Consider the following 26,805-nt stretch of genomic DNA (forward strand, 5'->3'; position numbering starts at 1 on the left):
TTCTGAAAAGGAAAATAATTTCAAATCAACAAAATCCATCAAATCTAAAATCAATTAATCACAATGTTATTAAAAATATAGATTCAACTTTTATCCCTTAAAGTTGAAAAAAAAAACAACAAAAAAACGGGGTTTGGTGATTTTTCTCTATATTAAAAAAAGATAACTATGATGTAAGTACTTGTGATGAAAAGTAAAATACCATATTCCAAAAATCATAAATTGACTAAGTTTTTTTTTTTTTTTAATAAATAAAAAAAGTGATTAATCATAATTCATAGGCATTAAAAATAAATCTTGCATGTTTGAATTATGTTGAGTTATCTACCTTGTTTCTGGAGATGTTTTAAAAATGGCGTTGTAATGTCACGAGACAGTAGCTGCTTAGTTAGCCATAAATTTTAACTTTCTTTTCTAAAAATAAAATTGCTTGATCAATTTACGTGACGCTTTCTTATTCAAAGTTTTTTTTCTTCTTTAGATCTTTCCTTTATTTTAGGTTTTTAATATCGGGGAATTCTAGACAAGCACTTTTGTTTTGTCCTCCTCAATTATTGTATTGAGCTGCTGATACAGGAAAATAAATTGATTTTTTTTTTTTTTTTTCATTTTCCATAGCAAAATTGATTAAATGATTTTTACTGAATTTGATTTAGCTGTATTTGATATTCTAGTAAAAAATCTATGTAATTATTTTATTTAAAAAAAAGAAACTAGTTAACAGAAATATTAAAGTTTTGCAATCTAAATAAGTTAAAACCATTAATCAGTTCATAAAATAAGATCTTATGTTGGAGAGAATTCTAAATTCTTATAACGTAAAATATTTCATCATTGAATTTTTTTTTCAAGTGAATAATCATGAAAATTGAAATCTGGTTTAAATCAACCAAATATGGTTATATTGTATTTTTGATTTATGTACACTTTATTTTCCTCTTTAAATGTTGGTTTTTGAAGTTAAAATGAAAATTTAAAGTTTATCTTTTAAGCATATAACATCAAAAGTTAACTGAAATTATTTTTTAAATACCCCCCCCCCCCATACCCCCCCCCATAGCCCCCCCCCCCCCCCAATAACCCTCTTCCCAAATAAAACAAATAAAAATCTACTTTATTAAATGGAATACTATTGTAACATACTATTTTTTTTTTTTTTTTTTGCAAAAGTTAAGACCTACCATTATACTAAAAAAAAAAAAAAAAAAAATCTATATACCAGAAGTAGTTTTATGTATCCGGATAGGACGTATACATAACTCACTCCCATATACTAAAAAGTGAAGAACCTCCCAAATGTATACCATGTCACAAACCTTATATGGTGAAACACTTTTTACTTGACTGTTATGACCTCACACAAATTCGTCACCACTACTACAAGGCCACAAACTTAAAAGAACTCTTTGAAAAAGAAAACCCTAAAACCATTCTAAATTTCTTAAAAAGAGCAAATCTTTACCATAAAATATAAAAACCATCAAATAAAAAACTATACCAAAACATTGCCTGAATATATACCCAACGAAAATCGACTCTAAAAGTATCAAATTTAAATCTTGTATACAGCATTAAATGACCCCAAAAAGGTTGATATGCTGGTTAAACAAACAAAAAGTTAAAACCTTGACTGTTATATCTAAATTCATGTGCTCCGAAAGTTTACAATGAAGACTGAACCTGATTTATTTTAGACGTTTTTTAAGAAAGAAAACAAAACGAAACTGTAAATATTTGAAAACTTGTTGCATTTTAGTTTTATAATTTTCTTTAATTTTCTACTCCACAACCTTTAATTTTCGAAAAGAAATGTTTAGAAAATGTAAAACAATTGTCCGCCGCCTTCTTGCATGCTTATCGTGATTGTCTGCAAAAACGTGAGGCACAAATTTTTTCTTTTCTAAAATCTTTCTGCATGCCGGAAGTTTTTTTGTTTTTATCGTTGACATCCAGTTTATTATAAAACCCTTTCCTAAAAAAAAGGCGGCTGAAAAGCATCATAAAATTTGGATATTCCATTCATAAGCTGAATCTTTAGCAGAAGATCAATTTTTGTTGATAAAATCCAACAAAATTAAGATTTACCCAAATTTAAAAATGAAAGAAAAAAACATCTGCTTATTCAGTCTTTTCAATGAAGAATAGTTTCAACATATTTCTATGAAATTGTAATTTATACTTTTGTCGCATATTCAATCTTACCTCAATATTTGAAAACTGCTAATAACAAGTAAAACAAAATGGCACAAATTTATTATGTACTTCTGTTTGTTTAAAAAAGACAGTATAGCAAAAATTATGCAAATTCATAAAATATTTTTTTATATAAACAAGAAAAAACATTTTAATGACAAAATGTCTCTTACGTTTTTGAATTTTTGAGATGAAGATTAGTTGTATTATTTGGATTCATCGAGCTAGTGTTCTCATCTTGCGTATCATTTTCAAAATGTTTCGGTCAATGTAAAAAAAAAATATACAATTGCAAATTACTTAGGACCTCTATCTAATCATGGCTGACAGAACAAGAGTATGCTACCCCCCATGAAGTAAATAAAGGGTTCTGTTTGAAATTATGTCCAAATTCCAGAGTTCGATAAAAATCCCAGAGTTAGACGAGATACACCTGAAGAAGGTTGGAGGTTACATCGACTAAAACATGAAACTGACACTCAAGATGAGAACAGTAGTCTGGAGAATCCTAATAATACGAAAATGTCTCTTCTGACATTTTCTGGTTACATTAAAGTAAATGGCCAAGGGGTATAATTCAACAGACAGTAATAATACAGGCTAGAAATCATTTACCGATCAAATTTAATTTTACTTTTTTAAAAAGAAAAATACTTGAAGAATTTGTAAATTTTGGTGTACAACTTTTTTTAACCTAAGAGCTATGTTAATAAAATTTTTGTGCAATAATAATTTTTTAATAATGAAGTATGCTTCACTTAAATGAATTCATTTTCTAAATTCTATTTAATAAAGATGCTTGTTGTTTGAAATCCTATTTAATAACATTATTAAATCCTATTAAAATCTTATTTAATAAAGATGCTTGTTTAAAATATAAAAAGCAAAGCAAAACTCTATCTGTTTTGGAAAGTCTATTGATTCTAAAAAAATCTTCCATTGCCAAATTCTTTTGGATTTCACATCTTCATTTATTTTGCAGTAGGATTTTTAGAATGTGAATGATTTGCAATGGAATCCCCCATCGAATTGACTCTTAAATTTTGTAATCTGAAAAAAATGGTCACAAGAAACAATGTTCAATTCCCAAACAAAACTTGTGTTCATGTTGAATGTAAGTGTTGCGTAGTTACACAAGCAACTATTCAGTGAAGTTTCAATGCCAATTGAGTAGTAATGTTTCTCTCTTTGAACAGAAAATTTTAGACTTAAAACAAAAAAAACAAGGCCGATAGGCATTAGTCGCGTGCTCTCATGTAATGAATGAATGCGTGAATGTAAGATTGACATGAAATTCTTAAAGATAAACTAAAATGACCTAAAAATGGGCTGAAATGACTTAAATAAATAAAAAGTAAATGACTTAGAATGACTTAAGGATGAATTGAATGACCTTAAGAATGCCTTGAATCCTTAAAAAATAACTGAAATCCTTCAAAAACAACTTGAATGATCTGGAAAATGACTTGAATAGCTTTGAGACTGACTGGTTGTAAAGTGGGTGATCATTTTTAATTAAATTAAAGTTACAAACATAAGTACAGCATGTAGTAAGAACAGATTTTGATCTTGGCCAAAAGGCCAAGAAAATCTTAAAAAGCTAAGGACAGCATCTATTAACAACAGACCTTTGATCTTAACCAAAAAGGCCAAGCACAAAAGTGCCCGACGAAAAGACCGACGAAGTGACTTATAGAGTCACTTACACACGACTAATAATGAAGTATGGTGCTTGTGCATTATACTTATAAAAATAATAAAAATGTATTTTAATTAAAAACACTGTTAGATAATTGTCATGTCAAAATTAATAAAAATTCCAAAAACTAAGTAGAAAATCTGCGAGAAGTATTTCTTCTAGAAAAACATTACTATCGATCTGCCATTTTCTAATTTGAAATGGCAAAAGTTAAAGACAAGCGAAATAAGTCATTTTTTTTAATGGGTTAGACTAAACTTCTAAAACTGCATTATTGGATGAATTTTATTTTTTTTGTAATTATTTTTCTATCCAATCATTTTTTATAATTTTTTTTTTTTTTTTTTTACTTATTTTGACATGTAATTACGTAATAGTGTGTTTACTTCAGATGCATTTTTAAAAATTTATTTTGTATTCAATTAAAATGCACACGCATCTGCAGCACATACTGTAAAGATGCTGTGAGCATGCACCGAGGTTCTTTAGTTAAAAAAAAAAAAAAAAAAAGGGGGAGGGGAATTTTATTTGAACCTAATCACCTTCTATAAGTTATTTCATACTGACATTTTTTGATGAAACTTTTTAATGTTTTACTTTTGTCTTTTTGTTATAAAAGACCTTTTTATGATTTTTGTCTACTTTATTGCAGCTGGAATTTTGAAACTTCTCCAAAGTATGGGTCGGGCATTCCAAGCACTCAGTCAATATGAGTGCAAACGTGCCATTGAACTGCTCAATGAGTTACCTCCACATCAATATCAGACAGGATGGGTTCTCTCTCAGGTGGCTCGTGCTCATTTTGAATTGAATAATTATTTACAAGTAAGTATTGTTAGTCGGATCATGTATTCACAACAAAATTCAAAGAAATCTTAGATTACGTGTAATATTGGTTATTACAGACCATTTAAAATCGTTTTAATTTAAAAAAATGGGATAATTCTGTGCATATGCAATTCTACATAAATGTGGAAAAATTATACAAAGATGAGATATGCCACTAGAAGTTAAGCTAGAAGAGAATGGGAGAACTGTAATATATGAAGATGTTAGTTTTGTATAGCTGGCCACATATAGAGAGCAAATAGAAGTCTATTCTTATGGGACAAAGTAAAAATACTTTCTAATGTTCTGCTTTTTGTAAGACATTTCAAAGCAGCACATATATTGAGTGACAATTGCCTTCTAAACAAACCTAACATAAAATTCAATACAATATTGGAATCAGGCTTACAATATTATGTAAAACTAAAATCAAATCCCCAAAATTCTGCCTATCAATGCACTTTCAATCCCAACTACAAACATCTATTCAAAAATAAAAATAAAATTCAATTAAAGCCTTTAGTCTCTATATGGAAGAAACAATAAAACCACTTACAGACAAAGATCAAACCAGCATCCACGAGAAAAATCTCACAGAACTCCCACCCTGGCTGTTAAATCAACCAAAAGTTATAATAGACCTGACAATATATTCTAAATCCAATACTCACCCCTCAGACTATAGAGAAAAACTAAACCTTCTGGATTCTTACCCAAATTGGACACACATTTACACGGATGGTTCCAAAGATCAAAACAAAGTGGGATGTGTTACTATTTCAGAAAACATTATTCAGCAGAAAAGGTTAGCAAATAACTCCTATCTATAATGCAGAAATTACAGCCATAAACTTGGCTCTAGATATTATCACCAACGAAAATGCCAAAAAATTCATAATATTTGTAGATTCATTATCAGTACTATAATAATTAAAAACTCAAAACTAAACAATGCCTTACTAATCAAACTGTTACAAAAGATCCATTCTATCATGCAATACAAAACTTTCTTCTGTTGAATTCCTAGTCACTTGAAAAAGCTGACATGGTGACTAAAAATTCCGTAAAACTCCAAATAAGCAACATAAAGATCCCATATACAGACTACAAACCTTCAATAAAAAATTTTATCACAAAGAAATGGCAAGAAAACTGGAGCAATTGCCAAAACAACAAACTCTTCCAAATTACTCCTATACTTAAAAAAAACAAAACCTTCTAGATACAAACAAACCTATTAGATACCAGAAAATAATTTAAAGAAGTAGTCTTATCACGTATCTGGATAGGACACACATACATAACTCACTGCCACATACTAAAAAGCGAAGAACCTCTCCAATGTATACCATGTCACAAACCTTATACAGTGAAACACTTGACTGCTATGGCTTCACACAAATTCATCAACACTACTACAAGGCTACAAACTTAAGAACTTTTTGAAAAAAAAACAAACAAACCCTAAAACCATTCTTAATTTCTTAAAACAAACAGATCTTTACCATAAAATATAAAAACCATCAAATAAAAAAACTATACCAAAACATTGGCCGAATATACCCAGCGAAAATCGACTCTAAAAGTATAAAAAATTTAAATCTTGTATACAGCATTAAGTGACCGAAGTTGATATGCAAACAAACAAACAAACAATATTGGAATCATTAATTCTAAATATTTTTGAGGTGTAAACAGTTGTCCAAATAGTATGAATTATTAATCCTCATCTGAAAAAATTTGGAAAATAAGAAAATATTGGAGAAATTTAAACCTTATTTAAAACTGTAGAGGAAAGAGCTGAGTCCTGCACACTCCAGTTTTTACTTTGTGCCATTTTTACCATACAACATAACATCAAAATCGCTTCCTGTAATATATATATATATATATATATATATATATATATATATAGCATAATCATATTGACACAGTGGTTCTTGTTAGATCACTAACGTTAAGCAATGTTGGGCCTTGTCCAGTACCAGATGAGTGACTATTTGGGAATACCAAGCACTGTATGCAGAAGGACATCAACACCTGCATGCAAAAACTGTGTGTTCCTGATTTCCTCTGACTGAAATATACATGTGACTCGGGATCGCTTGTGAATTTGATATTTCTATGATACTTCCTCCATTGGAGGAAAACAGTTCAACCCATCTGGAGTGAAGGCTATTTATGTATGTGTTAAAAAAACAAAAAACAAAACTTTGCATAGATTTGCTAAGTAACCTTTAAAAGAATGCAGTTTACAAGTTTCAAAAAAATTTTAAAATTTAATTTTGTCAGGCAAAAATATACTGAAAAAACAATTGATCATTACTAAATTATAAAGTTAAATATGAAAATATTAAAAAAGAAAAAAAAATTGTTTTTCTTTTGCACTTAATAAAAAAAAAAAATTTTTTTTTTATTATGAGCCTTTGTCTGGTCCCCCAACATTGGAAATCATTACAAGAATTCATTAAAAGATGTGAAAGGAAACTGATTATTTTGGCAGTGTAGAGTTGAATTAGTTATAAATGAATTAGTAAATTTAAACATGTTTGCATTGATGGATGAAGTCCACACTTTGCAAGTTCTTTGATTTTGTATTTCCGTGCCTGTGAACTGGTTGGAAAAAGAAATAAAAAATATAAAAGGTGACTGGGGATGGAAATAGAATTTAATAAAATCAAAAACTAACAAAAAAATGATTCTTAGTTATGTTTGAAATCGTTCAATTTTCATTGTGCAAATAAAATTTTTTTTTTTTTTTAAATTTTTTTTAACAAAATATTTGTTACAATTATGTGTATTTTTTTTAACAAAATATGTTACAATTATATGTATTTTTTTTAACAAAATATTTGTTACAATTATATTTTTTAACAAAATATTTGTTACAATTATATTTTTTAACAAAATATTTGTTACAATTGTGTATTTTTTTTAACAAAATATTTGTTACAATTATTTTTTTTAACAAAATATTTGTTACAATATGTATTTTTTTTAACAAAATATTTGTTACAATTATGTATTTTTTTAACAAAATATGTTACAATTATATGTATTTTTTTAACAAAATATTTGTTAAAATTATGTGTATTTTGTTAACAATATTTGATACAATTATGTGTATTTTGTTAACAATATTTGATACAATTATGTGTATTTTGTTAACAATATTTGATACAATTATGTGTATTTTAACAATATTTGATACAATTATGTGTATTTTGTTAACAATATTTGATACAATTATGTGTATTTTGTTAACAATATTTTTTACAATTATGTGTATTTTGTTAACAATATTTTTTACAATTATGTGTATTTTTTTAACAAAATATTTGTTACAATTGTGTATTTTTAAAAAAATATTTGTTACAATTATATGTATTTTAAAAAAAAATATTTGTTACTATTATATGTATATTTTTTAAAAATATTTGTTACAATTATATGTATATTTTTTTAAAATATTTGTTACAATTATATGTATATTTTAACAAAATATTTGTTACAATTGTGTATTTTTAAAAAATATTTGTTACAATTATGTATTTTTAAAAAAAATATTTGTTACAATATGTATTTTTTTAACAAAATATTTGTTACAATTATATGTATATTTTTTAAAAATATTTGTTACAATTATATGTATTCCTATTTATTTTCCTCCCTATGCTGGCAGAGCTAGATACAAGGTTTTCTAATCTGTGGAAATCTTTCCTAAAAATGGCACTTTGGATTGAAACAAAAATTAAAATTATTCCAGTATAAAAGGATTTCCTCTTTACTGACCGAGGACAGAAAAATATATTTAAAAAAAATATTTTTTTTATCATTGTCCTCATGTGTTATAATTAAGTTTTTTTTTTTGTTTTTAGGCTGAGAAAATTTTTGCTGAATTGCGTGAATTGGAACCGTATCATATGGAAGGCATGGATCTGTACAGCACTGCTTTGTGGCAATTGCAACGAGAAGTTGAATTGTCTGCGTTAGCACAGGAATTAACGGATATGAATAAAAATGCCCCAGAGGTAAAATGGCAAATTTTTTTTATGATTCTTTACAAAATTTTTTTTTTTCTCCATGGAAGTTTGTTTTAAACAAAAGTTTATGTATAATGTTGATAGGAAACAATTTGGTAACTTTGAATTAAATCTTATTAATATCATGAAGATGATTTATTAAAGCTCATAGCAAAATATTAAGCAAGTGTTTCAGAATATACAAATATTGTTTCTGTTTAATCCTTTTTTTTTTTTTTTTTTCTAGTCCCCCCGACAAAGGAGAGATTGGACAGAGTAATTCACTCCTGTTCGTTTGTTCTCACTTTTCTCAATAACTGTCTTGGATTTTTTTTTTTTTTTTTTTTTTTTGATATTTTGCACGAACATTAGTCATGGTAGAAGTAAATTTTTGCCAGAATGGATTTTCTGGGATAACTCTGGTTGTTCCCCTAGGACCCATTATAGAGGTAAAATTGCCCCCAAATCGTCTGTTTGTACTTTTCTCAATAATCACTCCTTGAATTTAAAAAAAAAAATTTTGTACAAACATTAGTCAGAGTAATAGAGAAAAACTAAACATTCTAGATTCTTACTCAAACTGGACACACATTTACATGGATGGTTCCAAAGATCAAAGAAAACCCACCAGAATGCTTTCCCTGCTAAGAAAATTACAGTTAAACATTTCCTAATAAACTGCATTGACTTAGCCCCCTTACACCAAAAACATCACAGCATAAAGATCTCTTCGAAAATATAAATGAAAAAAAAAAAAATCCTAAATACTTGAAACAAGTAACTTTTTTCCAAAATATAAATCTACTTTTCCAAAAAAAAATTTCAACTCCAATCCTTTACAAAACTCCTCCAAACTCACCTTGATATACTGAAAATTAAAGAATACCTATTCTATTAAGACTGCCCCCCCCCTCCCCCCAAAAAACAATAATAAAAACACCTCATTTCTTTGGCTTGAAATGACCATGGAGCTGTTGATAGGCTAAACTTTTTGCCAGAACAGATTTCCAGGATAATTTTATCAAATCAATCAAAACAAAGTGGGATGTGCCGCTATTTCAGAAAAGACTATTCGACAGAAAAGGTTACCAAATAACTCCTCAATCTATAGTGTAGGATTTACAGCCATAAACTTGGCTGTAGACATTATCACCAACGAAAATGCCAAGAAATTCATAATATTTGTAGATTCATTATCAGTACTATAATAATTAAAAACTCAAAAACTAAACAATGCCTTACTAATCAAACTGTTACAAAAGATCCATTCTATCATACAATACAGAACTTTCTTCTGTTGTTGAATTCCTAGTCACTTAAAAAAGCTGACATGGCGACCAAAAATACTTCAAATAAGCGACATAAAGGTCCCATATTCAAACTACAATGTCAATTGTTTTTTTTGTTTTTTTACATTGTGAGCTAAAGAAATGCCAAGAAAATCAGAACAATTGCCAAAACAACAAACTCTTCCGAATTATGCCTATACTTAAAAAAAAAAAAAAAAAAAAAAAAAACCCCAAAACCTACTAGATACCAGGAAATCACGTAAAGAAGTAGTCTAATCATGTATCCGGATAGGACACGCATACATAACTCACTCCCACATATTAAAAAGTGAAGAACCTCCCAAATGTATACCATGTCACAAACCTTATACGGTGAAACACTTTTTACTTGACTGCTATGATCTCACACAAATTCGTCACCACTACTACAAGGCCACAAAAGAACTCTTCAAAAAAGAAAACCTTAAAGCTATTCTAAATTTCCTAAAGAGCAAATCTTTACCATAAAATATAAATACCATCAAATAAAAAACTATACCAAAACATTACTTGAATGTATCCAACGAAAATCAACTTCAAAAGCATCTAAAAATTAAAATTTTATATACGGCATTAAATGACCCAAAGAAGGTCGATATGCTGGTCAAACAAACAAACATTAGTCAGGATGAGAGTAGATTTTTACTCGTGGCTTGTTGACCTGGAAATATTTCTTTGTCAAATTGCATAATTAACAACTATTTTTTTTTCATTTGATTTGATAATCTGTGGATTTAAAAAAATTTTTTTAATCCTTCATCATAAAACCAAATTCTATATTTAAATGTCAAAATTCCTTATCCTATTCATTTTGGAGGAAAAAAAAACAAACTTTCCCAATTTTCTTTTTTCTTTATTTTGTTATGATAATGGTAATAATTTTATTGCATGTCTTTTGCCGTTTCGATCCAACGGAAATAATTTATGTACAAGCTTTTTATTTTGTCAAATTCAAAATTTGAATATTTTCATCATAATCCATGAACTGAAAACCTCGATACTTTGAAAACATAAAAGATAATTTATATATATATATATATAGTAAAAAAATAAAAAGTAGTTTGCGTGAAGCATTTCTGGTGGAACCGGGTGTTGAAGCGATGTGAACGAAAACAAAATCCTATATTTTAATTTATGGAATTCTTGTTTCACAACGTTTCGGTAAACTATTCCTCTGGCCTTCATCAGGTTGTTAACCGCGACGGGATAGGAATGTTGAATCTTCGAAACATGGTGAGACGACAACTATGGAAGGCAGTAATTACTGAAGATACAGTTGAAGATTCAGAATTCCTATCCTGTTGCAGTTAACCTGATGAAGGTCGGTGGAATAGTTGGCTGAAACATTGTGAAACAGCAACTATAGAAGATGAGGAAAATAGTTTGTAAATAAATGAATAAAAAGAAAGTCTTGTGAGTATTCTTATCTATATTTTCCAAAACAATCATAGATGCAAGTCAGTAAATATGGAATTACTGTTTGAAATGACTGGAATGGTGAAAGTCTTCAATATTTCAAGAATATTATCCCTTTTTCAAAAAGAAAGGTACGAAAAGAATATCCCTGCTGCTACCAGATCAGGCTGCCCTGTGGCTTCCTGAGACGAAATGCACCTACATTGACATTTTTTTTGTTTTCTGATCTTTTTTGTAAAACTTAATTATGTTCTGCAAAGCCAAAAACAAAAACAACAGCCTATCTCCCTTCCCTTTTTATTTTATTTTTTCCTACCTTACTCCCGGTCCTGGATATGACCTTAAACTACATCCAATGGTGAGGTCCGGCTTACGGGCTTGGGGAGTGTGGAGCCACCTCTTAATTGCCATTGCTCCCAGGTCCACCCTGACCCGGAGTGGTAGTACCTGTTAGTCCCAACTATGGGTTAAATAGAAACAGATTTTAAAAAGGAAAAGAAACAACAAAAAAAGAAAGAAAAAGAAAACAAATATATTCTATTAAATTATCTATTTATTTATTTATTTATTTTTTTGCCCTGTCGGTAGGGCATGAGAACAAACCGACTGCCCCTCTGCAGAGGGTAAAAATCCCTCAATGGGGCAACCAGTTAGCCGTGGGTTGCTACCCGTAAAGTCTTAGGACGTGATCCTGGTGATTGAGCGAACCTAAACCAGGATACATAGAAGTTTAGGCACTGCAACACATTACTTTGGCCCTTACTTCAATTAGACGAGCGGTCGGAGAGGCCCGATCCGACCAATCGGCCAGTCACGCCAAGCCCCACCATATATTGCCCATTCCAAAAACTCACTACTAATACAACACATCCCCCCCTCTCCCACAAATAACCCTACTCCCTAATATATGATGGAAAGCGGTGGCTGAGGGTCAATCGATTAGGTGTGAATATCGATGACGAGGCTGTAAACCCCTCAGGATTGCTACAGATCCCATAGCAATATCAAGAGAGAACAGATAATCATTATGATACCACCAAAGTCGGTTATATCATCATTGTATCCCTGTAGAGGCTGGGCGAATGGGTTTCCCCCCAGGATCTTCCCAAATAGGACTCTGAGGTGGGTGGGAAACAAAGATGACGAAAAAAGAAAACAAAATATATGGCTTATTCCTCCCAAAAACCACCCAACCACCCAAAGAGAACCCACTCTGATGTCTCTGACATCAGTAGCTCTGACGAAGAGACGATAAAACCAAGAAACTCAACATTCGTAGTAATAGAATCAATGGAGGAAACTCCTTTGAGCAAACTATCACCTTTTAAAATTGAAAAAAAATCTTAAAACTCTAAAACCAAAGTCTATTAAAAAGCAATTTAACGGCAGCCTACTAATAGAAACCCATAACGAAGAACAAACTAAAGAAATATTGAAACTAAAATTATTTGAAAATATCAAAGTCAAATGCTACAGACATCCAACCCTAAATACCCGCAAAGGAGTAGTGAAAAGCCACGAACTTGCACTTTGTCCCTTGGAGGAAATCAGGACAAACTTACAGAAACAGAATGTGTTAGATGTTCGCAGAGTTCAAATAAAAAAAAAAACAGTGAGAAAATCGATACCAATACATATATACTAACTTTTGATTCCCTCACCATACCCAAAGAAGTGAAAGTTGGATATATGAAAATAAATGTAGAAATTTATATTCCAAACCCCCTCCAATGCTTCAAGTGCCAGAAGTTTGGACACCATCAAGATCGGTGCACACGATTACCAGTGTGTGGAAGATGTGGAGAAAGCGGCCCACACATTGACTGCAGAAAAGATTTCAAGTGTGCCAACTGCCTGGGAAACCATGGCGCTGGCTCTAGATATTGCGAAATATGGAAAAGAGAAAAAGAAGTGACCAAACTAAAACATATAAAAAATATATCCTACCCAGAGGCCAGGAAAATCATCGAAACTAAAACATATGCAGATGCAACTAAAAAAACTACTCCAATCAACAATCAAAATGGTCATATACATGTAACGGATACAACTGACAAGAAAATTGATGTCCTAAGCAAACTAATAAAGGAAATGAAAGAACTATTAGAAGAAATGAGGAAAATGAATAGTGCAATGTCTGCAACCAATCCAAGGATAATATTAAGTAAAGACACTACTGAACCACAAAAAGAAACAAAACCACAAACCATTTCTACAAAAACGACCGAACAACCATCAAACACATCACAAGCCAGAAAAGAATCAAAAATCCCCCCAGACAAAAAAAAAAAACAAACAAAAACAGGAAAAGAAAGATCCCGATCTATATCTCGAACAGGGACTCTGACAGAAAATAGATTTGAGGGATTGGAGACGATGGAAGTTGAACACAATTCCAAATGATGAACAAAATATTACAATGGAATATCAGAGGGATAAAAGCAAACCAAAATGAACTCACATTATTAATAACAAATATGAGCCCAGCACTTGTCTGTCTACAGGAGACCTTTCTGAAAGAAAATAATACCATCAACATAAAACACTACACATCTTACAACTACATAAATAAAGATACGGACAGAGCTTCTGGAGGCACATCAATACTCGTGAAGAATGAAGTCCCTCAAAGACAAATAAATATAAACACAAACTTGCAAGCAATTGCAGTTTCAGTGACTCTACATAGAACTATAACACTTTGCTCAATATACATCCCTCCAAAAGATACAATCAATGAAACTGAGATAACTCAATTAATAAAACAACTCCCTAAACCCTTTTTTCTACTAGGAGATCTCAACAGTCACAATGTAATATGGGGAAGTAAAGAAACAAATAAAGAAGGAAAAGAAATAGAAAACATAATAAATAAAAATAATCTATGCCTCCTTAATAATCAAAACTACACCTATATGTATCCAGCAACAGGTACTTTCACCGCCATTGACCTTACCTTATGTGATCCTTCCATATATATGGACTATGACTGGAAAGTACACAATGACACCTGTGGGAGTGATCATTTCCCAATCATCCTGGAAAGTCTAAGTACTAGCACTGAACAAAAAACACCCAAATGGAACCTACATAAAGCGGATTGGGAAGACTTCCAGGAACAGTGCAAAAACCAATTAATTATCGAAAAGAATGATGAAGATGACCATTTGAACTACTTCATTAAAACACTGACAAACATAGCAAATAATACCATACCGAAAACAACCAAAACCAACAATCACAACAAACCTTGGTTCACAAAAGAATGCAGAAAAGCACTCAGAGCTCGACGAGCTGCCTTGAGAAAATTCGAAAAGTATCCAACAAGCGAAAATCTGGATTTCTTCAAAAACAACAGAGCAAAAGCCAGACGAATCATAAAGGAATCCAAAAGAACAACTTGGAGAAATTATATATCCAAAATTAATGTGAATACCAAGGCGAAAACAGTTTGGAACATGATGAGGAAAATAGAAGGAAAATGTAGTAGTACACCAATATCCCACATCTCTAAAGGCAACAAAATATACACCGATCAAAAAGACATTTCCAATAACCTGGCAGATAATTTATCAAAAATTTCATCATGTGACAGAGAAATTCAAAAAGATTAGAGAAAAGGAAGAGAAAAAGAAAATTCTATTTAAATCACAAAATACTGAAAAATATAACCAACCTCTTACCTTGCCTGAATTAAAAGAATCGCTAACCAAATCCCATGACACAGCTACAGGGCCCGATGAAATTCCATATGAAATCCTCAAAAAACTTCCAGAAACCTCAATGAAATACCTACTTGAAATTTTCAATATTATATGGTCCAGTGGAAACGTACCCGAGACCTGGAAAGAGGCCACAATAATACCAATCCCCAAATCTGAAAACTCAAACATCCAATCCCAATCAAGTAACATCTCAGATCCATTGAATTTCAGGCCAATAGCTCTAACAAGCTGCATTTGTAAGACCATGGAAAGGATTATAAACAAAAGACTAATCTGGTTCCTGGAAACAGAGAATCTTATTACAGAATTTCAAACAGGATTCAGGAAAAACCGAAGTTCAATAGACCACATAGTCAGACTTGAAACCTTCATCAGAGAAGCCTTTGTAAGGAAGGAACATTTAACAGCAGTGTTTTTTGACATGGAAAAAGCCTACGATACTGTGTGGAAGTACGGTGTTACAAGGGATCTGAAGGCGCTTGGACTAAAAGGCAGAATGCCAATTTTTATTGAAAATTTTAAAAAAAATAGACGCTTCAGAATAAAGGTTGGCACAGCTCTCTCGGACTTGAAAGAACAAGAGAATGGAGTACCTCAAGGGAGTATACTGTCAGTGACCCTGTTCAGTATCCGAATTAACAACATTGTAAAAAACCTTAACCCTGGGGTAGATTGCTCCCTATATGTGGATGACTTCCTAATATGCTGTAGATCTAGATATATATCTATAATAGAAAGGAAGCTTCAATTGTGCTTAAACAAAGTAATGAGATGGACGGAAGAGAATGGATTTAGATTTTCCAAAAGAAAAACGAAATGCATGCATTTCTGCAAACTAAAGAACATGCATAATGATCCTGTCCTAACCATGGAAGGAATGCCCATACCCATTACTGACCAGTACAAATTCTTAGGGATTTTATTTGACAAAAAGTTAACATTCATCCCACACATAAACTATCTGAAAAAAAAAATGTAACAAAGCTGTAAATCTTTTGAGAGTGGTAGCACATACCGATTGGGGTGCAGACAGGGAAACACTCCTTAAACTTTACAGAGCACTAGTCCGCTCAAAGCTAGACTACGGTTGTTTCATATATGGATCAACCCGAACATCATATATAAAAAGCCTAGACCCTATTCACCATACTGGCCTAAGATTGGCCCTAGGAGCATACAGAACTTCACCCGTGAACAGTCTATACACGGAAGCACACGAACCCCCACTAGATCTAAGGCGAGAAAAGTTAGCCCTTCAATATTTACTGAAACTGAAGTCTTGCCCAAACAACCCTGCATACCAATGTACCTTCTATCCTAAATATGAAGAACTTTAACATGAGAAGAAAAACTATCAAAACTTTCGGGCTCCGAATGAAGGAAAGCATTGAAGAATCGAAAATTCCAATCTCCAGCATTCACAACTTCATACTGCCTAAAACACCCCCATGGACCATGAAACAAGTAGAAATAAAACTGAACCTAAACAAAAAGTCCAAATCTACCACAAACCCTATTGAATACCACGACGAATTTCAACATTTAAAATTACAATATTCAGACTACACCTTTATCTACACAGACGGGTCTAAAAGCAACAATCACACTGGATGTGCAGCAACATACCATAAAACCACAATGAAGAGAAATCTTCAAAATGAAGCATCTATATTCACTGCAGAGACTATAGCTATCGATCTAGCACTCAACATAATTTCAGAGGAAACCACCAAAAACTTCATCATTCTCACAGATTCTCTATCAGTCCTATTATCTATACAAAATCAAAAACAAGAAAACCCACTAACAACAAAATTAATAGAAAAAAAATCAATATCCTTTCAACTACTAAAAACATTATTCTTGTCTGGATCCCCAGCCATGTGGGGATCAAAGGCAATGACAGAGCAGATACAGCTGCAAAAAGATCTTCTCACCTTCCAACTGACAATTTTAAGATTCCACATACTGATCTTAGACCCCAGATAAAAGCATACATACAGGAAAAATGGCAACTGCGGTGGAGTCAGCAAGAGGGGAATAAATTATACTCAATCAAACCTGAACTTAAGGAACGATGTCCGGACATCAAGAGATCACGCCGAGAAGATGTGATACTGACTCGGCTGCGCATAGGACACACCAACTTTACTCATTCTTATATACTAAATGGAGAATCGGTGCCAGAGTGCATCTCATGCCAGGAGACACTCACAGTAAAACATATCCTAGTTGGGTGTGATGACCTTGCCCCAACTAGAAAATTATATTATACAGAAAGCAATATGGAAGACCTTTTTGAAAAGGTCAACTCAGCAAATATTCTAGCATACCTAAGGAAAGTAAATTTATATAAGAAAATTTAAGGAAATTTAAAGTCACCCAAATATACACATCCATGTATAAATACAACATTTAATTTCTTAGTTCAATTTCAAAAAAAAAGGGAGGAAAGGCTGAAAAAGTCACCCCCCCCCCAAATAAAAAAAAAGTTAAAAAAAAAAACAAAGGACTCCGGCATTAAATGACCACATAGGTTGATATGCCGTAAAACCAATCAATCAATCAATCGAAAAGAATATCGTTAAAAAAAGGGGAAAATATTGTAAAAACGGAACTTTTGTTTGTCTTTTTGTTCATACATCACATCACTTCAATACCTCATTCTCTGCATTGCTGTAGCCTTCTTATAGTCCTCCATATTTATTTATACTATTCATTTAGATCAAATGAATTGTAAAAATGTGTTAGGTTATTTTTACAAATCTCATCTTCCAGCCTGTGCCTTTTCCTTAAAATATTTATATTTTAGATCTAAGAAGAGTGTTTTAAAGTTTTTATAATCTGATATATATATCTCATGTTGTGAATGTATCTTGATTTAATTTCAGGCTTGGTGTGCAACAGGGAATTGCTTTAGTTTGCAGAAAGAACATGACACTGCGATCAAATTTTTTCAGCGATCTATTCAAGTAAGTCACACTTCTTAAAAAGCTGTTATAATAGAACAACCTGGCACCCCTCTAATAGTATTTAGCTTATCGTGAGAAATGATGGAAAGAAAAATAGAGAAAGGAAGTTGGTAACAGATTTTAGCCTTGAATATTTTATCATCAAATGACATATAAAGGCGTTAGACAAAGTATTTAGTCGTTTTGGAGTACTAACTACAATTCTAAACGACAATAGTACAATGTTTATAGGACATGAATTTAAGAACTACTGTGAGTTGTTGGTAACTGAATATGTTACGACACTAAAGTACAACCCTAGGTCTAAAGGATTGCTCGAAAAAATTTGCTGACATCTTCAAAAGAGCATTGAAAAAGAATGACAATATAAAACGTAAGAAAAAGTATTAAAAAAATCCTAACGATTTATAGGATAACATCAAATCAAAATTCTAATGCAAATTTATCACCGGATAAAATTAATGATTGAAAGAAAGATATGTTCAGTATTCGATAGGATATTAACACATAATAAATTTTTTTTACTAAAGATGATGCAAAGTATAAAATATTAGTAATGCGATAGTTTTTTTTTTTTTTTTCTGAAGGAACTGTTGGACAGGAAAGTGTTTTCTGGAAGTATAGTCTCAAAAAGAATTGGGAAAATGGTCTGTGTAATATAAGGAAATACATTTTTCCATAAAAGTCGTAAATCAATTGAGATCCCCGATACATGGAAACAATCGAAAACAATATGGAATTATGAATAGAAGTGTTAGAAGAGACTTTCCAGATTAACAATGAAGTACTGATGGAGTTTGCATCAGCTTCAAAAATTGCAGATTCTCCAAAAACTAAAAATACACCATTTCAAATTTTGAGCAGTAAAAGGAATGAATGTTTATGTTAGCAAAATTTTATGGAAGAATTTAACTTGGGAGATGATGTAAAATGGAAAATTCTAGCACCCCTCTAATACTAACAATCATTAACTAGTCATGAGAGATGATGGCAGAAAAAAAGATAGAAAAAAGGAAGAGTTTAACACACAGATGGAAGAAAGGAGCACCACATGCGCTTTGTAAGTGGAATCCTTTTCATACTTACCTACAGACTTGGAGATTATATATATATATATATATATATATATATATATATAATTTTTTTACCAAAATTTTTATATATATTAAAATTCAGTAATGTTCATATACCAATAAAATCAAAGTCAATTTTAATTGATTCAATTAGGCTTCATGATTATCGGTTTTCATATTCCCAGCATTCATATAATGTTTTTACAAAGTCAAAACAACAAAATATAAAAGAACATAAAATACACCATATGATGTTATTACTTTATATTTTGTTGTCTTGATTTTGTAACAATATTATATGTAATATTAGACTCTGTCTTGTTTTGTACTATTTGATTGCATTTCCCCAATGTATGTTTGTATAATTATTCCACCTTGCATTATTTTCCTTATATTGAAATTCACAATATAACAAAAACCATTTGAATTATTGTTTTTCATTTGTAAAGTTATATAAATTGTTTAATCTAATTTCATGTGATTGTATAAACAATGATTCCGATTGGGTTTTATTGTTTTCTTCTACGCACTCTGCTGAGAAATGCTATGACAAAACTCCTATACATTAACATGTTTCCTATTGTTATGACAACCTACCCTTAGCTGCCAAATATGAATTCATCGTCACCAAATGTTTAAACGTTATTAAAATTTCTTTTCTTTAGGTTGACCCCAATTTTGCCTATGCCTATACTTTATTGGGCCATGAATTTGTCTTTACCGAGGAATTTGAGAAAGGGTTATCCAGTTTCCGTAATTCAATCAGAGTGGATCCAAGACATTACAATGCATGGTAAATATTGCATTATTTCTAAACCTGTATTTAATATTTTTGTTTACATCAATCATGTGACATATTCTCCGCCGTTTTTGGATCTCCATAACTTTTTTGTCTCACTTGGGATTTTTTTTTTTTTTTTGCTTAAATCTTTATACTTGATTCAGAGAATATTTTATTTGCATTCATTAAATGTTATAGGAATTACTTTCAATTTGAAACTGTTATATAATAAAACGCACTTAGAAAAGGATTGGACTTAATATTTTACTCCTATTCGTTCGTTCACACTTTTCTCAATAACCATGCCTTGAATGGTTTGGAAATTTTGTACAAACACGAGTAATAATGAAAGTAAATTTTTGCAAGAACGAGATAATCCTGGTTGCTCCCAAACTGTTCATCCATTTATTTGTTTGCACTTTTCTCAATAAAAATGCCTTGGATTAAAAAAAATTTTTTGCACAAACATGGTGAAAGTAAATTTTTAACTTGTTAAAACCCTATTCTTGGGAATGGAAAAAAATGTCTTTAACAAATAAAACTTTTGATTACTGTTAAAATTACATATGTTGAAAAGTAAATAACAAAGACAACTATTAATCAAAAATGAGAAAATGTCGAACATCAATAGCATTTTAGGAATGTAAAAAAATGTAATAATTGACTAAAAAAATGTAATAATTGACTAAAAAAATGTAATAATTGACTAAAAAATGTAATAATTGACTAAAAAAATGTAATAATTGACTAAAAAATGTAATAATTGACTAAAAAAATGTAATAATTGACTAAAAAAAATGTAATAATTGACTAAAAAAAATGTAATAATTGACTAAAAAAAATGTAATAATTGACTAAAAAAATGTAATAATTGACTAAAAAAATGTAATAATTGACTAAAAAAATGTAATAATTGACTAAAAAAATGTAATAATTGACTAAAAAAATGTAATAATTAAAAAAATGTAATAATTAACTAAAAAAAATGTAATAGTTGATTAAAAAAAATGTAATAATAGTTGACTAAAAAAAAAAAAAAAATGTAATAATAGTTGATTAAAAAAAACAAAAATGTAATAATAGTTGATTAAAAAAACAATGTAATAATAGTTGATTAAAAAAACAAAATGTAATAATAGTTGACTAAAAAAAACAAAAATGTAATAATAGTTGACTAAAAAAAACAAAAATGTAATAATAGTTGACTAAAAAAAACAAAAATGTAATAATAGTTGACTAAAAAAAACAAAAATGTAATAATAGTTGCCTAAAAAAAACAAAAATGTAATAATAGTTGATTAAAAAAAACAAAAATGTAATAATAGTTGACTAAAAAAACAAAAATGTAATAATAGTTGACTAAAAAAAACAAAAATGTAATAATAGTTGACTAAAAAAAACAAAAACAAAAGTAATAATAGTTGATTAAAAAAAAAAAAAATGTAATAATAGTTGATTAAAAAAAAACAAAAATGTAATAATAGTTGATTAAAAAAAAACAAAAATGTAATAATAGTTGATTAAAAAAAAACAAAAATGTAATAATAGTTGATTAAAAAAAACAAAAATGTAATAATAGTTGATTAAAAAAAACAAAAATGTAATAATAGTTGACTAAAAAAAACAAATGTAATAATAGTTGACTAAAAAAACAAATGTAATAATAGTTGACTAAAAAAACAAAAATGTAATAATAGTTGACTAAAAAAAACAAAAACAAATGTAATAATAGTTGATTAAAAAAAAACAAAAACAAATGTAATAATAGTTGACTAAAAAAACAAAAACAAATGTAATAGTTGATTAAAAAAAACAAAAATGTTATAATAGTTGATTAAAAAAAAAACATGTAATAATAGTTGATTAAAAGAAAAACAAAAATGTAATAATAGTTGATTAAAAAAACAACAAAAATGTAATAATAGTTGATTAAAAAAAAACAAAAATGTAATAATAGTTGATTAAAAAAAACAAAAATGTAATAATAGTTGATTAAAAAAAACAAAAATGTAATAATAGTTGATTAAAAAAAACAAAAATGTAATAATAGTTGACTAAAAAAAACAAAAATGTAATAATAGTTGACTAAAAAAAACAAAAACAAATGTAATAATAGTTGATTAAAAAAAACAAAAATGTAATAATAGTTGATTAAAAAAAACAAAAATGTAATAATAGTTGACTAAAAAAAACAAAAATGTAATAATAGTTGATTAAAAAAAACACAAATGTAATAATAGTTGACTAAAAAAAACAAAAACAAAAGTAATAATAGTTGCCTAAAAAAAACAAAAATGTAATAATAGTTGATTAAAAAAAACAAAAATGTAATAATAGTTGATTGAAAAAAACAAAAATGTAATAATAGTTGATTAAAAAAAAACAAAAATGTAATAATAGTTGATTAAAAAAAAACAAAAATGTAATAATAGTTGATTAAAAAAAAACAAAAATGTAATAATAGTTGATTAAAAAAAAACAAAAATGTAATAATAGTTGATTAAAAAAAACAAAAATGTAATAATAGTTGATTAAAAAAAACAAAATGTAATAATAGTTGATTAAAAAAAAACAAAAATGTAATAATAGTTGATTAAAAAAAAACAAAAATGTAATAATAGTTTATTAAAAAAACAAAATTTAATAATAGTTTATTAAAAAAACAAAATGTAATAATAGTTGATTAAAAAAAACAATGTAATAATAGTTTATTAAAAAAACAAAATGTAATAATAGTTGATTAAAAAAAACAAAATGTAATAATAGTTGATTAAAAAAAACAAAATGTAATAATAGTTGATTAAAAAAAACAAAAATGTAATAATAGTCGACTAAAAAAAACAAATGTAATAATAGTTGATTAAAAAAAACAAATGTAATAATAGTTGACTAAAAAAACAAAAATGTAATAATAGTTGATTAAAAAAAAACAAAAATGTAATAATAGTTGACTAAAAAAAACAAAAACAAATGTAATAATAGTTGATTAAAAAAAAACAAAAATGTTATAATAGTTGATTAAAAAAAAACAAATGTAATAATAGTTGATTAAAAAAAACAAAAATGTAATAATAGTTGACTAAAAAAAACAAAAATGTAATAATAGTTGACTAAAAAAAACAAAAATGTAATAATAGTTGACTAAAAAAACAAAAACAAATGTAATAGTTGATTAAAAAAAACAAAAATGTAATAATAGTTGACTAAAAAAACAAAAACAAATGTAATAGTTGATTAAAAAAAACAAAAATGTAATAATAGTTGATTAAAAAAAAACAAATGTAATAATAGTTGATTAAAAGAAAAACAAAAATGTAATAATAGTTGATTAAAAAAAAACAAAAATGTAATAATAGTTGATTAAAAAAAAACAAAAATGTAATAATAGTTGACTAAAAAAAACAAAAATGTAATAATAGTTGACTAAAAAAAACAAAAATGTAATAATAGTTGATTAAAAAAAAACAAAAATGTAATAATAGTTGATTAAAAAAAAAACAAAAATGTAATAATAGTTGATTAAAAGAAAAACAAAAATGTAATAATAGTTGATTAAAAAAAAAACAAAAATGTAATAATAGTTGATTAAAAAAAAACAAAAATGTAATAATAGTTGATTAAAAAAACAAAAATGTAATAATAGTTGATTAAAAAAACAAAAATGTAATAATAGTTGATTAAAAAAACAAAAATGTAATAATAGTTGATTAAAAAAAAACAAAAATGTAATAATAGTTGATTAAAAAAAAAAAAAAATGTAATAATAGTTGACTAAAAAAAACAAAAATGTAATAATAGTTGACTAAAAAAAACAAAAATGTAATAATAGTTGACTAAAAAAAACAAAAATGTAATAATAGTTGACTAAAAAAAACAAAAACAAATGTAATAATAGTTGATTAAAAAAAACAAAAATGTAATAATAGTTGACTAAAAAAAACAAAAATGTAATAATAGTTGACTAAAAAAAACAAAAATATAATAATAGTTGACTAAAAAAAACAAAAATATAATAATAGTTGACTAAAAAAAACAAAAATGTAATAATAGTTGACTAAAAAAAACAAAAACAAATGTAATAATAGTTGATTAAAAAAAACAAAAATATAATAATAGTTGATTAAAAAAAACAAATGTAATGATAGTTGACTAAAAAAAAATTGAGAAAAAATGGGGAGGCAAATAATTGATAAAAATTATCCTTCCCGAAACCAACATATAAGTATCATTTTAAAGTGTGTGTCCAGAATGTTTCAAAATCTCAAGTTATAGCTGCTACTACTGCCTTTAAACAAACTTATATCCATAAACTTTTATACTAGACAATTCATAACTTACTGGATCAATGTTATATTTGTTTTTTTTTAACAAAGTAAACTTTTGAATAATGTTAAAATTATCAACACTAAAACAAAGTCAAAAACTACTGATCAAAATGGGAAAATGTCAGACCGCAATAGCATTTCAGCAATATAACAACAAAAATTAAATAATGAAAAATAAAAATGAAGATAAAAATCGGATAGCAAATGACAATAAAATGCCTCTTCATGAAACCAACATTTAAAAAAAAATTTTTTTTTTTATTCAATTCTCACCCCAAACAAGGCACAGTGCCACTTTGAAGCAGGGGGCTACTATTAGGGAATTAATTAGCGAGGTCATTATGAAGGGAGAAGAGTAGAAAGATGTTTGTTAACATTACACTTGAACTTCTGCATATCAGTGCAGTTGGGAAAGCAGAATCCCGGAAGGGAGTTCCAAAGACCCGCAGTTCTGGGGAAGAAACTATTGGAGTAAAAGGCTTTCTTGCACCTAGGGATCTCTACTGTAAAGGGATGAGACTTAGTAGCTTGTCGGGTTTGTCGGGGGTAGTTACGTCGAGGAGGTACAAGTGTTTGCAGTTCGTCAGAGCATTCACCATTAAAGTATTTGTAGAACAGGCAGAGGGATGCAACATCTCGTCGATGGGACAGAGGTTGAAGCCTAGATGACAGTTCAGGACCTATCAGGTTGGTGACTCTCTTTTGAACCCTGTCCAGGAGCGAGAGACAAGCAGCAGATGCACCAGCCCAGATGTGACAACAGTACTCCATACATGGGCGAATAGTTGCCTTATAGAAGTATAGGATACTGGCAGGCGTAAGTAGTTTTCTAGCACGGTAGAGGGAGCCAACCTTCCTTGCAGCAGCCTTGGCAATGCTCTCAATGTATCTATTCCAGTTCATATTCCCTGTAAACGTTAGGCCGAGGAGTTTAAAGGAAGTACTTTCAGGCAATGTGTTCTTGGCCATTGCTATTGGTGGTAGAGAAGGTTTCTTGTAGTTATTGAAGGAAACAAGCTTAGTCTTAGCAGCATTGAATGTGACCAACCATTTTTGTCCCCATTCCACTACTAATTGGAGGTCATCCTCTAGTGTTTCTGCCATTTCCTTGGATATGTGTTCATTTGTTTTCCCCTCATATCTGTTATAGAGAGTGGTGTCATCGGCAAATATACACATCTCCGAAACAATATTATCAGGGAGGTCGTTTATGAATATCAGGAATAATAGAGGTCCAAGGATAGACCCCTGAGGTACTCCCGCATTTATGTCATATTGTTTGGATGTATGTCCGTCGAGGACAACTTTGATTTTTCTATTACTTAAGAAGGATTTAATTACATTATGAATTCTTCCAGTGATTCCATATGATCTAATTTTCCTTAGAAGACCATCGTGCCATACCCTGTCAAAAGCCTTAGATATATGAAGGGCCACCACTCTACCCTCCCCTGTTTTATCCAATGAACGGTATATACGTTCAGAAACTACAGTTAAGATATCTGCTGTTGAACGGGCTTGCCTGAATCCATATTGTTTGTCAGTCAGGAGTTTAGCAGCTGTTAGGTGCTGGACTAGGGCTTGATTAACTAAGGACTCAAATATTTTGGCGAAAAGCGGGAGGAGGTTAATGGGGCGATAATTTAGTGGGTCAGTTCTTTCACCAGAATTCTTGAAGACTGGTACCACAGTGGCGGTTTTCCAGCAGTCGGGAAAACAAGATTCGTTAAGGCATTTATTGTAAAGTTTGGACAGAACTGGAGCAACCTCGGCAGAGCATTTTTTTAATAGCACAGCCGGGATGAGATCTGGTCCACACGCTTTTGAGGTGTCTAGGTTTTTTATAATAGCATGTACCTGAGAAGGGGTGATTTTCAAGTCGTCAAGTGTGGCGTCTGTTCGCAGAGGAAAATCAGGGAGTGAGTGGTGTACCGAGTTCAGTGTGGAGTTTGAAGCAAACCGACTGGCAAGCAGATTAGCCTTGTCAGTTGCCGTGCAAGCAACCTCATGATTGTTTGTTAATGGGGGAATAATTGACTGTCCATTATTAACTACGCTGTTGTAGATTTTCCAAAAATCCCGGGTGTTAATTTCTGTGCTTCGATGCGCTTTCTGGTGGTTTCAGAGTAATCTGTCTTAGCTGTGTTTATCACTCTCTTACAATTATTTCTAGCTTCTATAAACTTCTGTTTATTTGAGCTGGACTTATGTCGGTTGAATCTGCGGAACGCATGCTGCCTTTGACAAATGGCAGCTGCACAAGCAGAAGTAAACCATTGGGGAGAGTGGGGCTTGCTATAGTATTTCCGTGCGGGAACATGTGCTTCAATAGCCGTTTTGAACCATTCAGTTGTCTCATTTGCACACTGTTCCGCTGGAAGAGTAAAGATATTTTGCCATGGGGCATCTCTGATGAGCTCCCTGATGGCTTCCCAATCAGCCT

General features: G+C 29.7%; 1 protein-coding gene across 1 annotated transcript in view; it reads left to right on the plus strand.

Moving 5' to 3' along the window:
- The window catches only part of LOC145285798 (cell division cycle protein 27 homolog), a 154,458-nt gene that overhangs the window by 98,475 nt on the left and 29,178 nt on the right, over positions 1 to 26,805 (plus strand). The window contains exons 12-15 of the mRNA XM_080134175.1: positions 4,545 to 4,717; positions 8,599 to 8,751; positions 18,103 to 18,183; positions 19,922 to 20,049. Of these exons, the coding sequence (XP_079990301.1) occupies positions 4,545 to 4,717; positions 8,599 to 8,751; positions 18,103 to 18,183; positions 19,922 to 20,049 (535 nt within the window). The remainder of the gene's footprint in view (positions 1 to 4,544; positions 4,718 to 8,598; positions 8,752 to 18,102; positions 18,184 to 19,921; positions 20,050 to 26,805) is intronic.

Source organism: Euprymna scolopes, chromosome 10 (assembly GCF_053919585.1).
Source record: "Euprymna scolopes isolate OS-2025 chromosome 10, ASM5391958v1, whole genome shotgun sequence".
Lineage (NCBI taxonomy): Eukaryota > Metazoa > Mollusca > Cephalopoda > Sepiida > Sepiolidae > Euprymna > Euprymna scolopes.